The following is a 17,051-nucleotide window of genomic DNA, read 5'->3' as shown; positions in this document are numbered from 1 at the left end:
TTTTAACATAACTGATGACATTTACAAGATGTAGCTTCAGGGCCCACCAGCACTCCCAAGGTAAAATTCTGGAAATATTTTCAACAATGATAGTTCTAGGATCAAATCTGAGTACTCTGAAAGGCAATTCTGAATGAATGTAGTTAGTTTAAAAATACCAGTCATGATGCAGATAACTAGTACATAAGGTTCTTAAGATAGCCATAAGTTGAATCATGCCTAGCGGCCAGCGCAGTAGTACAGCGGTTAAGTTCACACGTTCCGCTTCGGTGGACCGGGCTTTGCTGGTTCAGATCTCAGGTGTGGACGTACACAGCACTTATCAAGCCATGCTGTGGCAGCCATCCCACATATAAAGTAGAGGAAGATGGGCACAGATGTTAGCTCAGGGCCAATCCTCCTCAGCAAAAAGAGGAGGATTGGTGCTGGATGTTAGCTGAGGGCTAATCTTCCTCAAAAAAAAAAAAAAATTATTTAAAAAAAGTTGAATCACAGCTATTTGTTACCCACTGAAACATATGATATTTTAAATATAGTACTAAAGTTACACTTCTTTAGCATTTTATATTCCATTTTAAAATTTGTCCCCCAATATTTTATTATTGGTCTAAACATTTTGGGCACATGTGCATTGTGTCAACAGCAAAGAAATAAAGATTGTAACATGTAACAGAGGAAATGTGACAAAACGTTTTGGAGACCTTGTATATGCTTCCAATATTAAGAAATTAACTTGGAGAGAATGATTGTTTAACCTTTCATTTATATTTTCCTATTAGTTCTTCAACTGCTTGTTTTGTTGGAGTTTTTTTCTGCATTCAAAGATAAGTTTATTACAGGAAATTCAAACAATAGAGAAAAGAATAAAGAAAGGACAACAAAGATCCTTCTAACTCCCAACATCCAGAGATAACCATTATTTATATTTTGGAGACCATGATTGCTCATTCTGTTTTTCTCTTTATACATTTCATCTGTCTTTATATCTTTCTTCCTCCTTCCTTCCTCCCTTCTCTTTCTAGCACATTTTACAAAGATAATATTACGTTAAACAAGATGCTTTACAACTTTTTTCACTCAATAATATGATGTGGACATCATTTTACGTCAGTGACTATAGATATTCATTCTCCCCTCAATGGTTGCAACATAGACATAAGTATTTAATCAGCCTCTTGTTGATAGATATTTTGGTTGTTTCCAATATCATGCTTTTATAAAGCAACAGAGCACTGAAAATCCTTGAAAGAATTACTTATTGAACACTTACCATGTGCCACCCATCATTTTAAATACTTTAAATATATTAGCTAGTTTAATTTCCAAAACAACCCTATGACGTGGGTAATATGATTATCACTATTTTACAGATAAGAGAAGTGAAGCATACAGGAGCAAAGTAACTTGTTCAAGTTCACAAGCAAGACAGTAGAGAAGCTGGCATTTGTGACCTTTTTTCTCTTTTTGAGGAAGATTGGTCCTGAGCTAACATCTGCCTCCAATCCTCCTCTTTTTGCTGAATAAGATTGGCCCTGAGCTAACATCTGTGCCCATCTTTCTCTATTTTATATGTGGGATGCCTGCCACAGCATGGCTTGATAAGCAGCACGTAGGTCTGTGCCCAGGATCCAAACTGGCGAACCCCAGGCCTCCAAATTGGAGTGCGTGAACTTAACTGCTACACCACCCGGCTAGCCTGAGAAGCTGGCATTTGACCATTGGCAATCTAGACCTAGAGTCTCTTCCCAACTACTGCATGACTATACTGTCATATTTTTATTATTTTGAAATTCTTGCCTGTTTATCTCCTTAGGATAACTTCCCAGAATTGAGATTTCTGGAACAAAGGATATACACATTTTAAATCTGATACATGTTGCCAAATTCCCCTTCAAAAGATCTTATGGTGTTAATATTTAAACAGTTCTTTATGGTTCTACATGGCATTAGAGGCAGGATTGAAAACTTTGGGGCCATCAGAGAGACCTAGATTTGAAGATGCTCTATGAGTTACTCCACAAGTTACTAACTTTATTTAAGCTCCAGTTTCTTCATCTGTAAAGTCAGATGGTAATACCTACTTTACAGAAGTGTAATACAGGCTATAAATAATGTGTATAGAAATTGTCCACTATCCTACAGATGTGGAAAGGGGTCCTTCAATTAGTGGTAGTTATTGTTACTTAACATAAATTCTTTCCTGATTTGTATACCAACCTTTTTTGGGGCTGGCCAGATTTTATTACTGTAGCATCAATTTTACTTTTCTGGTTGCAAATATAATTTCTTTACCATATAGTAGGCAAGGCTCCTATTAACACATTTAACATGCAATCTTATTTCTCCACATGGAACCATTATATTTTCTTTTTAGATTTACGTACTTAATTTCTTCTTCTTGGTGTCAAACAGGTATTCAGTACATGGTTTGCTACCAAAAAAAGGCATCTAGGAATTGTTTTTTTAAATTTAAGAGAGAAATTCAAAATAATACAGTGGTTACCATGGAGGAAGTGTATTTGGAGGCTACAGGTTGGGAATGAGGAGACCTACTTATTTTTCATACGCACATCTGCAATAGAGACAATAACCACAGAGTCATTCTCTTCCGAAAGAGTCATTCTGGAGACAATAGAGGTCAGGGTTTGCTTCAGGTAAGTATGATTTCCTCTGTTAACAGTGGGAATACCCAGCGCAAAGGAAACTGCAAACAAAGGAGTATGGAATCATCATTTCAAACCACAGAGAAAAACATAATTTAGCATTATTATCTATGCTTACTTGTATGTTTGGGTTAGTTGTATGGTCATAGAAAGAGTGTTTGAAACTGTATTCCAAAAAAACTCCAAACTACTGTTAATTTTTATCACATATTTCATTTTCTGTTCCAGGAAATTTCAATTTGCAATGGATTGTTAGTAAACACATTAAATAGACTCCAAGATATTCTCATGTTGGAGGATGTCGGCAAAAATAAAACTAACCACTCTCCATTTACTACAGCTTTCATCTAAGTGGGTACAAAATGTCATACATTGGCTGATTCTATACTCTTTTTCCTAAGGAGAAGCTGGAACCCAAAATAAGGACAATATTACGAAATATTTTCATCTGTAAAAAAAATGTATGAAGTAATTTCCAAATGATTTGCTGGAATGAATCCATGCCTCTAAGTGATTTTATTGCACAATAATAACTGAAGCACTGGGAGACTAGACCTCACGTGATCATAAATAAATATGAAGATTCTATCAGCGAAGTCTGCCCAAACTCAGTCTTGGCTGCATAGTGCTTGGCTGTATGAGCTTGGTCAAGAAACACGGCCCCTCCAGCTCAATTTCCCCATCTTTAAGATGGGGATAAGGACTTCCAGAATGGCTGAGTGAGGAACTCAGAAAATCTTCTCCCTAAGAAGACTAATAAACTTAGGGAAAAAAATTGTCAAAACAATCAGGACCCTGGTATACAACAAACTGAGAAGCATTTATTTAAAAAAAAAGTTCTTGAACTTTGGTGAGAACAGAAGGAATCAGTATTTCTCCGATTAGTATTGAGTTTGAACATATATAAAAATATGTTTTTGGCCTTTGGATATTCTTTTGTGAAATCTCTGTTTAAGCTCTTGCCCATTTCTCTATTGAGTTGTCTTCATTCTTCCTATTGATTTATTGATGCTTTTGATATATTCTGAACATGAGCCCTTTGTCAATTATATGTGTTACAAACATTGTCTCCCACTCTTGGTTCCTTTTTCAATGTTTTACCTGTTTATGAACACAAATTCTTAATTTTACTAGAGTGCAATTTATCAGTCATTTCCTTTATAGTTAGTACTTTTTGATTCCTGTTGAGAAATCTTTGCTTATCTTCAGGTCATAAAGATATTCTCCTGAACATCTTCTAGATGGTTTATTGTTTGTGTTTCATATTTAGATGAATAGTCCACCTAGAATTGATTTTTATGGATGATGTCGGGCAGGAGTCAAGTTTCAAGCTGCGAGATCCACTCTAAAATGCAATTCCTGGAATGGCTTCCCATGCCTTAAGATAAGGAGTACACTTACAAAAGTTCACAAGGCCCTTAGTGACCTGGTCTCGCCCTACGTCTTCTGTTTCAACTATCCTCTTTCCAAACCAGTATTACTTAACAGTCTGTCAGCTTCTCAAATTGACCAAATACCACTTTCTCATCTTCAGGCCTTTGCACATGCATAGAACATTCTTCTGATTCCTTGTGCTAATTCCACTCATTCTTCAGATTCCTTGTGCTAATTCTGCTCATTCTTTCTAAATTAGCTTGGGTGTACCAGCTATATATTCTTACTTCATCTCTCATAGTATTTCTTATCCTTTTTATTTTTACCTGTTGTTTTCCTAGCTGGAATGTAAGCTTGGTGAGGGCAGACACTGATGCTCTCTTGCTCACCATTATAAGTCCAGCACTAATATAATGACTGGAACATAGTAATGTCAATAAATTTGGGATGAGTAAATGAACGGATAAGCCCCTTTAATTATTTGGCCTCTGTGCCATGTCTTATTGCTGATAGCCTCCAGCCCCACTTGTGCACACAAGCCACACTCTTTTCCCAGGCTCTCTTGCTGTTAGATCTTTCACATTTCTTTTCCTCTATCTGGACAACCATCCTCCACCTTTCCACTATCCATCACCTACCTGTCCCCTGCTTAGCCTACTCCAGTTCTTTTTACTCTTCATGTCTCAGCTTAGATGTTACTTCCTCCAGAAAGTTTTCCCCAATTCCCTGAGGATAGATTACTTGGCTCACACTTGTGTTTCCTCCATTATGGCACTGGTCACTCTATATTGTAATTGCTTTCTCATTTGTCTCTATGAGGATGAGGTCCACATCTTGTTCACCACTATATCCCCAGGGCCTAGCAAGTGCCTGGCACAAAGCAGAAGCTTGTTAAACGAGGGGACATGGTAGGCTTCACAAAGAAGTTGTCAGTTAAGATGAAAAGTCATACTGGATAAGGGACTTACACAACAAATTAGCTGTGGGTTGATAGGAGGTGGTGTGCTCATTATAGGCAGTGATCAGCATGTACAAATACATGGAGATCTCAAAGAGCTTGGTCTATTTTTGGGGACTGCTAGTGGTTTGGAGTCGCTGGAAATGGAAGGAAGTGGTAGAAATTGAGATTTGAAAGATATAGCCTATTATGAGTATGCCATGTCAAGGAGCTAACTTCATCCTATATGCACCGAGGATCTAGTGAGGGATTCTAAGCAAGAGTTGAGCAAGATGAGTTACGCATTTTAGTACGCATCTCTGAGGAAAGCATGGACTCACTTAGTAATACTAAAGTCATGAGAAAAATTACGTCTATTGAAATAGACAAGGCAAGAAATGAGGGGCTCACTAAAAAACAGTTGTAGAGGGGCTACAAAGAGCAGAAATTATTTGAGATATATTCAGAATATAGAATAAATAAGACTGATGATAGATTCCCCAGTAGGCTATGCTACAGGCTTCAATACATTTGCAAATGTCTTATGTGTTAAGATCTTTTAGTTACCAGAAACAAAATCTCCCTTTATATTGCCTCTGGTAATGAAGCGTTATATGCAGGCCGGTCCCCCTAAAAACCTAAGAAAAGCCACCAAAGGGACCTTGAAAGAAGGACCAATATAAATACAGCATAGCTGGAAATCAGGACGTAGTTGGGAAATTGGAAAATTATTCAGGATTTAACACAGTTCTGATTACTGGTTTATCTCAACCCACCTCCCACCGACCCCTGCCCCCGGCCCCAGGGAACAGAGCTCTATTACTCTTCCCAATTACCAGCATCTCTCTCCCTCTTTCCTTTCACTCTATATCATGGGCTTCTGCTTATCTTTGCTGATGCTTTTCCACAGCTGTGCTTATTCTTGGTATCTAATATCTTATAGATTCTATGCATTGGTTTTTTTCTGTGTCTTTCAACTCCTCTTCCCATAAACTCCAGCTTTCATCCAGCACACGCTCTCTCATACATTCAAACACACGTGTACAAGCACGTATATGTGCATATTTATATGCCACAATCAAAACACTCCCAAGAGGGAATCTGATGCAGTTAAAGACTTACAAGTGTGATTTCAAAAACTTCCTTAATCTCTCTAAGCCTCAATTTTTTCAGGTGTAAAATACAGATAATCATGGGCCTACTGCATTGGGTTATGAAGATTAAATGAGATAATGAAAGAAAACATAGCAACTCAGTGTATGGTACACAGTGAGAATTCAGTCAATGTTAAACAATGTCATCTGGCACCCCCATCCCAACACGAGAGGCTTGTCAGAGGCATGTGATATAAAACAGCACTTACTGATTCCCACCGAACTGCCGAGAGCAGAGGTCAGCAAACTTTTCTATAAAGGGCTAGATAGTAAACATTTTTGGCTCCCGGGCCAGACTGTTTCTGTCGCAACTACTCAACGCCGGCCTTGTAGTGCCAAAGCAGCCACAGACAAGTAAACGATGAGTATGGCTATGGTCCAACAAAACTATTTCAAAACAAGCAAATTTGGCCTGTGGGCTCTAGTTTGCTGACCTCTGACCTAGAGTGCCTCACTGGAATGAACAAGGTTTGTGAGAATGGCAGGTGTTCTGAGACTTGGCCTTAATATCCCTGCTTCTAACTCAAATGCTTTTTCTCTTCTACACCTGGTGAGCTTGAACTCATCTTTCACGGGTTAGTGCAAACATCACCTCTTCTGTAAAGTTTTTGCTGACTCTGGTCCCCAGAAAGATGGGGACCTAGAAAGATAACCAAGATATCTGGGTTAAGATATCTTGAATAGATTTACCAAAACCAAAGGAGAAAAGAGTTGCCAAGCACTCAGCAGATGCTTATTGTATGTTTGACTTATATTGACTTATTTTCAAAGCATCTGTATTAAAATTGAATTTGAATTCAAGTCTCCCAATACTTACTGAACAATTTTTTCTGCCAGACAATATACTGATTTCTGGTAATCCAAATCACTGCCAGATAGGCTGGTGGTCTGTATGTCAATCTGAGTGTCATTTTAATGGATTACATTTTAAAACTTAAAAGCAAGTTCCCAAAGATCAAAATATCTGTATTTGATGATACAAATCTAGGTTTTCTTACCGCCTGTTTTCTCTTTGCCAATGATTACATTAGGATAAATTCTGCCTACTTTCCTTAGATGAGGAAGAAAGAACTTTAAGATTTCAAATGCATTAGTTACGGTTTCAATCTTATCTGATGTATTCACTTTCTTCTCAACTGAAAGACAGAAAAAATAGGGCTTCTGAGTTCACAGCTATAGGGATTTTTCTCCCCCTGGTATAATTTTTTTAAATGAGGGTTTATAAATTAATTCACAGATTAATTTAGTATTCAATATATAAGAGAAATACTATTAAATGTAAATTATCAAAATATAGCTCAAATGTTACTGCCTCATACTTATTTCAAAGGTAATACTTAAGTCTAGCACTATGAGCTATACAACCAGAGACTTATACAACTGCCAGTTCCAAATAAAGGGAGTATAAGTGAATCAGGCTATAACTGATCTGTTCTGCTACTTGGATTAAGATCACATCATTAAAGTTTGTATCTTCATAACTTCGTTTTGTAGCCTCTGAACACTTAATGACTCCATTTGTACTCTTCATTTGAATTTGCCTCTACAATTTTGACAAAGAACAAAGTTGGAGGACTCACACTACCCAATTTTAACTCATACTATATAATACAGTAATCAAGTCAGTGTGTTATTACAGTAAAAATAGATACATAGACCAATGGAACAGAATCCAGAATCCAGAAATAGAGCCACACAAATATGGTCATTAAGTTTTGGAAAGGTGCAAAGGCAATTCAATGCAGAAAGGACAGCGTTTTTGACAAATGGTGTGAGAACACTTGGACATCTACACGAAAAAGACTGAATCTTGATCTGTACTTCACACCATTTATAAAAATCAACTTGAAAGTTTCATAGACCTAAATGTAAAACCTAAAACTATAAAGTTAAAAACACACACACATAAAAGAAAATCTTCATTACTCTCAGCTAGGTAAAGAGGTCTTAAATACAACATTGAAAACATAATGTATATAAAGAAAAATTGATAAATTTGTCTTCATCAAAATTAAAAATGTTTGCTCTGTGAAGAACACCATAAGGAGGATGAAAAGACTAGCCACAGACTGGGAGAAAATATTTCCAAACCACATATCCTTCTGATATGTAGCCAGGATATATACAGACCACTTAAAACTCAACAGCAAGAAAACAAACAACCCAATTAAAAAATATGCAAAAGACTTGAACAGACATTTCGCCAAAGAAGATACATGGATGGCAAAATAAGCACAAAAAAGATGTTCAACATCATTAGTCACTAGAGAAATAGAACTTAAACCATGACACTAGAATGTCTATAATAAACTGGAGTGACTGGAAACCTCATACATCGCTGTGGGGAATGCAAAATGGTACAGCCACTCTGGACAACAGTTTGGCAGTTTCTTATAAAGTTAAACATAGACTTACCACATACTCATGAATCCTAGATATTTATCCTAAAGAAATGAAAATTCTCTTCATACAAAAAATCTGCACATAAATGTTTATAACAACAGGTATTTCTAATCACCAAAAAAACAGGAAACAACCCAAATGTCCCTCAATTGGTGAAAGGATAAACAAACTACCAAGTTTACATCCATACAATGGAATGCTACTCAGCAACAGAAAGGCAAGAAAACAATTGGTCACACAATAACTTGGATGAATCTAAGCAAAGTGAAAGAAGCCAGTGTCAGAGTCACACACTGCACCATGACATTTCTACAGCAACTGGAAAAGGGAGAGCTAGAGAACTGATCAGTGGTTACCAGGGGTTAAGAGTGGGAGAAGCATCTAACCACAAAGTGGGATGCATGAGGCAGGACTTCTATCCTAGAGAAACGGGGAACCACTGAAGGTTGATATACAGGACAGTGTAGTCTTCACTTTGGTTACAGTGAGAATAGAGAGGCGGGTATAAGTCTAGAGAGAGAAAGAAAAAAATAAGAGTATGTTAGCAGCCATTCAGATGAAGTATGAAGGTGACCCGACTAGGGTAGTACAGATGGCGATGGAAAAATGTGGACAGATTTGTGAGATATGTAAGATTATGAATTAACAGGATTGTTTATTGACTGACATGGAGGGATGCGAGAAGGAGAGGGAGGAGTCAGAGATGATGCTCAGGTTCTGGCTGCATCTGTTAGATGGATCAGGCATCCTGGTGCAACTCACAGAGAGAGAACACATAGAAAGGCCGTTTTTGAGGTAGAGATGGGAAGAACTGTATCAGTGATATCTCTCACCTGACTTTTGGATGTCTCACAATAAAAGAACAAGTACTGATTTAGCTATATTTATTGAGGAGAAATGCCCTAAAATCAGAAAGCATAAAATCTAAACTTACAAACACAAAACCTAAAACAAACAAATAAATCACCATACACAAAAACAAAAGCAACACAAACCTAAGCGTGCTGATAGATTTTCTCTCTGTTCAATTTCATCCTTCATTCTATTCAAGGTTTTCATCAGTTCTTGGCGATTTGTTTCAGTTTTGTTTTTTAAACGTAGCATATTTTCCTTAAACTCCAGAATATGGTTTCTACAATTAATTAATTGATTATCTGCAAAGGAAACATATATGTATACGTTTATACATGTAGCACTGGTATCATACGATTTCCTATAATGTATAATAAAAATGTAAAATATATTCTTCAATATAGCTATATATATAGCTCTCTCTATATATGTATAGAGAGTGCTATATACGTATGGCATATATGTACATATAAATACACATAAAAGATTGAAAAAAGAATAAAATGTTAAAAATATATGAAAGGTGGAATTATCAATGGTTTTTGCTTTATTACTTTATGCTTTTCTATGTTCTCCAAATTTTCCATTTTGTGATTGTATTAGGTTTGTAATTAGAGAGAAAAACCAATTGAGCCAAAAATTTTACTTCTAAGAATTTATCTGAAGAAAATGACCAGAAATATGTACACAGATTCGGCTCTAATGATGTTCGACATAGGCAGCATTATTTATTATTATAAGAAAATTGGAAACAACTTAAGTGCCTAACAATAAAAATATGCTAAATAAATTACAGAATATCCTTTTAAGAGTTCTCATGGCTCTGGTGTTAAATCACATATAACTGAATCCCAATTTTGCCACTTAATATTTGTGTGACCTTGGATAATCTGGTTAATTTTTGTTAGCCTCTGTTTCTTCATGTATAAGTGGATATACAAAAATCCTTGCCCCAGAGTTGTAAATATGTAATGTGATAATGCATGTCAATCACATGGCAAAGCTCATGAAAAAAATGTTTTGACATGTCTAATAAATATTATTTATCAATGGACTACTCTTCATTAACGTAAAAATGGAATACTATGCAGCTATGAAAACCAGCTTGTAGAAGAATATTCAATGCTATAAAAGTAGTTGTTTTTTTAAAAACAAAACTATGTATAATTTCTTTTTTGTAAAAAAAGTATATATACATACAGTAAAAAGGAGAAGAGTAAGTGTACAAGTTTATATTTTGTTAATATATAATCTTTGGTTTGTTGGATCATTTTTTATTTCCTCATTTTACAAAATTCTCTCATTTCTAAAATCATGTTGCATTGCTTCTATAATCAGAAAAAAATAAAAAATAAAAAACTAAGTACCTCTTATTTGCCAAGTAATCTGTGTCAATGGAAATACAAAAATAAAAAGGATAAACTTGCCTTCAGGAAGTTTATTGACTAACTGGTAGAACTAACTTAATTGATAATTTAAATCAGTGTGATATTTCTGTTGTTACATATTCCCTTCTCCTTGAATTTTAACTAATTAAGCACACACAAAGATAACACCAGCCCCCAAAAGGGCCTATTAGCTTTATTTGGGGCTCTCTGACAATGAGTATATTGCAGAGTGCACTGGAGTATCCTACCTCCCTACCCAAGTTAACTCACCCCTACTCCCACCCCGTTATTGAAAGAGAAGCTGGACAACAGTGGAACCACACCCACAAAAGGTAGGACTTATCACATGTGCTTACTACTTTGGAGGGAAAAGTAAAGAGGGAGCTGGCCCTTCTTTCAGAGAGTACATAAGATAGATATTACAAGAGAAAGAGCCAGGGATGGCACAAGTTCCCATCTCAAGGAAACGATTCTGCCTCCTTGTCCATATGACCTATAAAAGTCAGGTCTGACCAATTTCACCATTCAGATGAATCTCCTCATCTTCTGAGAGAGGTAATGAGTTACTGGGAGAAGGTTCAGGTGTTCATTTTAAAATGCCCATTCTAGCAGGGTAAACTGAAAGATATTCCCTTGGAGGAGAAATGGACACAGCAGAACAAGGTTTCAAGCCCTGGCAAGTAGTGATAATACTAGGCATAGAGGACAGAATCTAAATGGCTGGGAGGGGAGAGGAGAGGAAGCTAGAGAAGGATTCTGGAGGATATGATGCCTAGCAGACCCTTGAGGGAGCAAGAGTTAGACAGCCAAGGGAGGCAAGGAAAGGCATTCTAGTTGGAACTCAGTGCGGGACAGAGGCATTCAAAATACGGTCTCTGCAGACCTGGAAGCTGTTCATCGTCTCAGGGACAACATGGGGAAAACTCAGAAGTGAGGTTAAAAGAGGGATCTGGTTATGCTGATCTTTTTGATAAGCTATGACAAGAAGCTTGAACTTTTTCCTATAGACCAGTGTTTCTTAAACTTTTCTTCTAAAAAACCTCTAATGGCAGTGAATTTAAATACAAAGGATGCAGGTGGAGGCATAACCTGAAATAGCCCACCACATTCATGGAATTTCTGTGAAGTTTCTTTAAAATGTATGCAAATTCCATAGTCCATTCCACAGTACATATTGGTTTTAATCTAAAGATAACGGAGTCACTCTCCACTCCCCTCCAGATTTTTTTCAGGCGACTTTATATATCTTGGAACACCACTACAGACCATCATGGGAACACCTATTTCAATTGCGAAGCATAGCTGAAGGTTATTAGGTGCAACATTTGTTTTAGAAAAATCATTCTGGTGGCCATATAGAAGATTGTTTCAGGAAAGCAAAACTAAAGCCAGAGAAACCACGAGTTAGGGACCTATAGCGATAACAGTTTCATGTGAGAGATGATAAAAGAACAAACCAGGGCAGAAAGGATTAGGAAATAGGGGATGAATATGACAAATATCTGAGAGCTTCTATTGGAAAGACTTAGTAACTGATAAGAGAAGAAGAGACAAGAATCCCTGCTAGGTTTCCAACATGACCACTAGATTTCTAAGCTAGTACTCAATCTGGACTGGGAAAACAGGAAAAGGAGCAGGGCCAGAGGTAGTCGTGATGCTTATGAGGCATCCAAATACATGGCAGACATTTGTCTATATGCCTTTGAAGTTCAAGGGAGAGATTAGGGCTGGTTTTATAGATTCAAGAGCAAACATCTTAAGATTCACCTATAAAATGGAGCAAGAAAATGTAGTGATAAAATACCAGCCCAGTCTCATCTCCTGCCGTTTCCTTCATCCCTGCCTTGACTCACACTAGCCTTAGCCTAGGGCAGAGAGTTCAGTCTTGAAATCCAGCAGGGTGCCTAAGTGTCTGGTTCTCAGAGGTCTTAAATCCTTGGCCATAGACAGAAATGACCCCTCTGACAGACTTGCATATCCATTTTGGTGTCCCACTCACCTTTCAGAGAAGCCAGCTCGGGATAAAACTTGAGTCTTGCCTGAGCTACCTGACTGAAGATAGGAAGCAGCTAATAAACTAATATCCTCATATTTCTCTGCCAAGCCTCAATGGATCATCCACCCCAAGACACAACAGAGGACGTAAACCACTGCTTCACTACTCTCTAACAAAATATTTTGTCTTTCCCTCTTGGGTTGGAGGGATCCTCACTGCTCTAGTCCTCACCCAAACTTAGCCAGTTCCATCTTTAAGGTCTGTTATTAGTGATTCCCCTTTTCCAGTTATTTGACACTGAGTCCCCACATTGTAGCACAATTTCACGTTATATGCGTCCACAGGGTTTGCATCAATGGAGTTCGCACACAAGAAGTCGATTCAGGTATTATGGATAGTTGGGCTTGCTGAAACAGGACAGCAGAGGTCCAGGGAAAGACTCAACTGATTGGCTAAACATTTCAGAGATAGACAGTTCTGGCAGTTTTCCAGAAGCAGGTGTTGCACAAAAGCTCTGGCTTGCCATGGTACAGCCACTAGAACTCAAGGCTTTAGATCTGTCGTCTTCACTGGTGAGTGGGCAGTGGCACAAGATCTATGATTTCCTTCCTCAATCCACCCTCAGTGAAAGGACAATGACTAGGAAAAGGCACTGCTAGATCCAAGCCACACTTTAATCCTCACATACAAATCACTCAGTTAGGAAAGATGGAGGATTACCGGAAGAAGGGAGTAGCCATTTACAAACATGAGGCGAAGCAAGTTTTGGTGTGAATATCAGGAGTTTGGTTGGGGACATACTAGATTTGAGATGCCTATTATGCATCTCAGTTGGCAGCTGCATATGTGAGTCTGGAGTACAGAGAAGTGGCCCGGCCTGGACACATAAATGTAAAAAGATCTGTGTTTAGACCCATGAGATCATTAGGGGAATGAGGATGCATAGAGAAGAGATGATGCCTAAGGACATCCTGAGGCACTCCAAGTTATAAGCTGGACAAATGAGAAAAGGCCAGAAAAGAAGACTGAGATGGATTAGTGGTGAGACAGGAGAAAACTCAGGAGTATGTGGAGTCCTGGAAACCAAAGGAGCAAAGTGTTTCAAGGAGAAGAGAGGGATCAACTGTCAATGCTGTTGAATAGGACACGGAAGATGAGGACTCAGAGTGTGCCATGAGACGGAGCAATGCACACTCCCTGAGGCTTTGACGACACTGATTTCTGTGGAACGATGAAGGTGAAAGCCTAACTGGAGCAGGTTCAGGAGAGAACAGGAGGAGACGGCTTAAAGGCAGGAGGGCTGGACAACTCTTTCTAGGAGTTTTGCTATAAGAGGGGGTAGGATAATGGGGCAGTAACTAGAGTGGGCAGCGGAGTCAAGGCAGTTTTTCATTTTCCTTTTTAAGATGAGAGAAAACAGCACGTTTGTGTGCTGATGGATATGATCCAGGAAAGAGAGACAAACTGATAACACACGTGAAAATAGACAAGATGCAGGTGGGATCCAGTATATGAGTGGAGGGGTGGGCTTTAGCCAGAAGCATGGACAAGTGTCACCATAATGATATGACTGATCACAGGGTAACTAGGAACTAGTTACCCCAACTAAGGTGTGCTTTCCATTGATTATGGAACTTTTGGAAGCTCTCTTCTTATTGTTTCTATTTCTAAGTGAAATAGGGAGCATAGTCATCAGCTGAGAGTGAAGGTGGGGGACAATGTACTATAGACTTGAAAAGAAAGAAGTGTGAAATAATTTTCTAGGAAAGTAGGAGGGTGGATGGGACAGAGAAGTATAATATGATCTTGAAGCAGCCTTCAGGGCCTACTTGAGGTCAGTGGTCATGGATTTGAAGTGAGACTGTCACTGTGACTGCTTATTTTACTCTAGTCACATTCAGTCATCAGGGTACAGATGCAGAGTAAAAGGAGAACTGAATTTCATGAGGATGGTGATTTAACCAAGTGGATATAAGTAAGTGAGAGAGAATCAAGAGAGTCGAGGGTGTATGCCAGGGAATTATTATAATGATTGTCCATGGAACTTAAACACAGTGTAAGGAAGAACACAGTGGATGAGGGGCGTGAAAAGGTAGACAAATCAGTAAATTGTAGGCCCTGGTATGTCAAAGGATTGTCAGAGTTAGGGTATTAAAGAGAGTGGCCTAGAAATTTGGGAGGTGCCAGTCAGAGACTAGGATGCTTGATATGGAGTTTATGGAAACAAAGCAGTTATTGCTAACAAGGGAAAGTGACCCATGAGTTTGAAGATGATTGCACAAAGAGAGAAAGTGGGGATATAATTAGAGTAAATGCTGAGGCATTGGGGAAGACAAGTGGGAGAAAGATTTGGAAGCAGCAATGAGAAGGAAGGAGGACACCTACCTTGCCTTGAGTACAAGCGGTGTGGGAGAGAAAACAACCACTATTTGAGAAAGCCCACAGGAGAAATAGTGTCCTCAGGAAACAGCCAAGTTTCAGTGAGAGCAAGATGGTGAAGGAAACTTTAGAGAAGAGGATGAAGACATGAGCAATTTTAGTAATGACCATGAGCTCTAGAGCACAAAGGCTTTGGGGCTTTGGGAAGGGTTGGGGATAGAAGTGGAAAGGTGAGGGCACAATGTGTAGATCCATGTATGGAGTAGAGTCCAGAAGAAGAGTAACCTGAGAATCAGAAGCTGAGATAAAGGGGTTAATGAGATCAGCCTTGATGGTCTCAAGGAAGAAGGTGGTGATGAGATTATGAGTGATGGGAAGAGAGAGGAATGTGTAACTTGTCAGGAGCACAAGGAAGTCTGCAGGTCCTTCTTGAGCCTTGTCAATGGACGGGTGAGGGCCGGGGCTGGAGGTCTTACTCTGAGCATTAAAGTCTCTGGGACTCCCACTTGCCCCCTGATGATGGAAGCATGGAGGCTGGGAGAGTGAGGTCTTATCCTGAGCACATGGAGCTCCCTATTGAATTAGCTGTGGTCTTGGAAATGAAGTAATTTTAGCTAATGCGTTGCTGGCCCAAACAAAATCACAGCTCTGTAAGTAAAAAAAAGCATCTAGGGTTGCATACTGGATGGACAACCTGTGGTGTCTGCCATAGTCAGGAAGATAAGAGATAGCCCCAAGAAGTCAGGAGCATACAAAGGATGTGTGTGTGTGTGTGTGTGTGTGTGTGTGTGTGTGTGTGTGTATTAGAGTAGAGGTTTGAGGGAGGGAGACTGAGGTAGGGTAGAAAAGGTGTTCCTGAGAAACGGCACTGTAGCAACTGGTTTTCAGCTTTCTTTAATAAGCCAGCTGGACCGCAATTCTGGATGACTCAGTATAGCTTATAGGACTACAGGTGGAAGGGAAACCAACAGGGGCAAGATGGACAAGTAATCAGAAGGAAAAACTATTGTAATCCAATAATTTTATACCCAGATACGTTTTGATTCACATGTAAAAGCAATGGAAAAACATTGTCATAAATGTAAATGGTACTTACATACCATTCTTGAAAAAATATACTCAAAAAATGTCTTCCAAATAATTGTGGGAGGCATCAAAATAAAGAAATTCAAAATAAAGAAAATGTGGTATAAAAGTATCAGAGGTACACATAAAACCCATTCAATATAGAGACTTAAATGTAAATAATTATTGTAAAAATGGTTACAAAATGGACTATAAAGACAAAGAAATTAAAAATAAGATGTACAGGGTAAAGAAAATTATTTTTAAAAACTTTTATAATTCTAGATTAAAGTAGCAAAGACCAGAAAGCAGTTGAAGAGGGAAGATAAAAGAGGTAGAAATAAAGGTGCTAAATGATTAGATTTAAATGGGAAGAACTCAGTCTCATTTTTATTGTTACTGTTCTGATCGTTCGTAGTTACTGAAATACACGTTCTAGTTTATAGTAAATGATAATTATTGTCACATCCCCTCTCCCTAGCTGCTGTTCACTGTTTCCTGGCCTCCACACCAGCTCTAGGAGAACAGGCTGAGAGATGGGGCAAGGCAAAGCGGAGGGCAGACACTCAACTGTAGGTCTTAAAGGATCCCAAATAAGATGAGTAGAGAGAGAGAGAGAGAGAGACAACCTTTCTCTTCAGTCACTCTTGTGGGGCTCTCCTCTCTTCACCCTTCTCTCTCTTTCCCTCTTTCCTTCTCCATGCAGTTTCTGTGGTAAGACAGGACTCAGGAGATACTCCTATCTACTTAAGCCTCTACACCTGGAAGGCTCTAGGAGCCATTCAGAGTGATCCACTAAGACTCGTTTTTCCATTTTATAGTGGTAGAACTTTCAGCTGG

The 17,051-nt window shown here is 38.4% G+C and overlaps 1 protein-coding gene across 3 annotated transcripts in view; it reads right to left on the bottom strand.

The window, feature by feature from the left end:
• Positions 1–17,051, bottom strand: part of MGAT4D (MGAT4 family member D) — a 64,381-nt gene that overhangs the window by 35,385 nt on the left and 11,945 nt on the right. For all 3 annotated transcript variants that reach the window (XM_070258647.1, XM_023636517.2, XM_070258656.1), the window contains exons 2-4: positions 9,527–9,685; positions 7,127–7,264; positions 2,571–2,704 (exon numbers count right to left, since the gene is read on the bottom strand). In XM_070258647.1, coding sequence (XP_070114748.1) covers positions 2,571–2,704; positions 7,127–7,264; positions 9,527–9,685 — 431 coding nt within the window. The remainder of the gene's footprint in view (positions 1–2,570; positions 2,705–7,126; positions 7,265–9,526; positions 9,686–17,051) is intronic.

Source organism: Equus caballus, chromosome 2 (genome assembly GCF_041296265.1).
Source record: "Equus caballus isolate H_3958 breed thoroughbred chromosome 2, TB-T2T, whole genome shotgun sequence".
In the NCBI taxonomy this organism is placed as follows: Eukaryota; Metazoa; Chordata; class Mammalia; order Perissodactyla; family Equidae; genus Equus; species Equus caballus.
The sequence above is the reverse complement of the archived record's forward strand: the minus strand, read 5'-3'. Positions and strand labels throughout refer to the sequence as shown.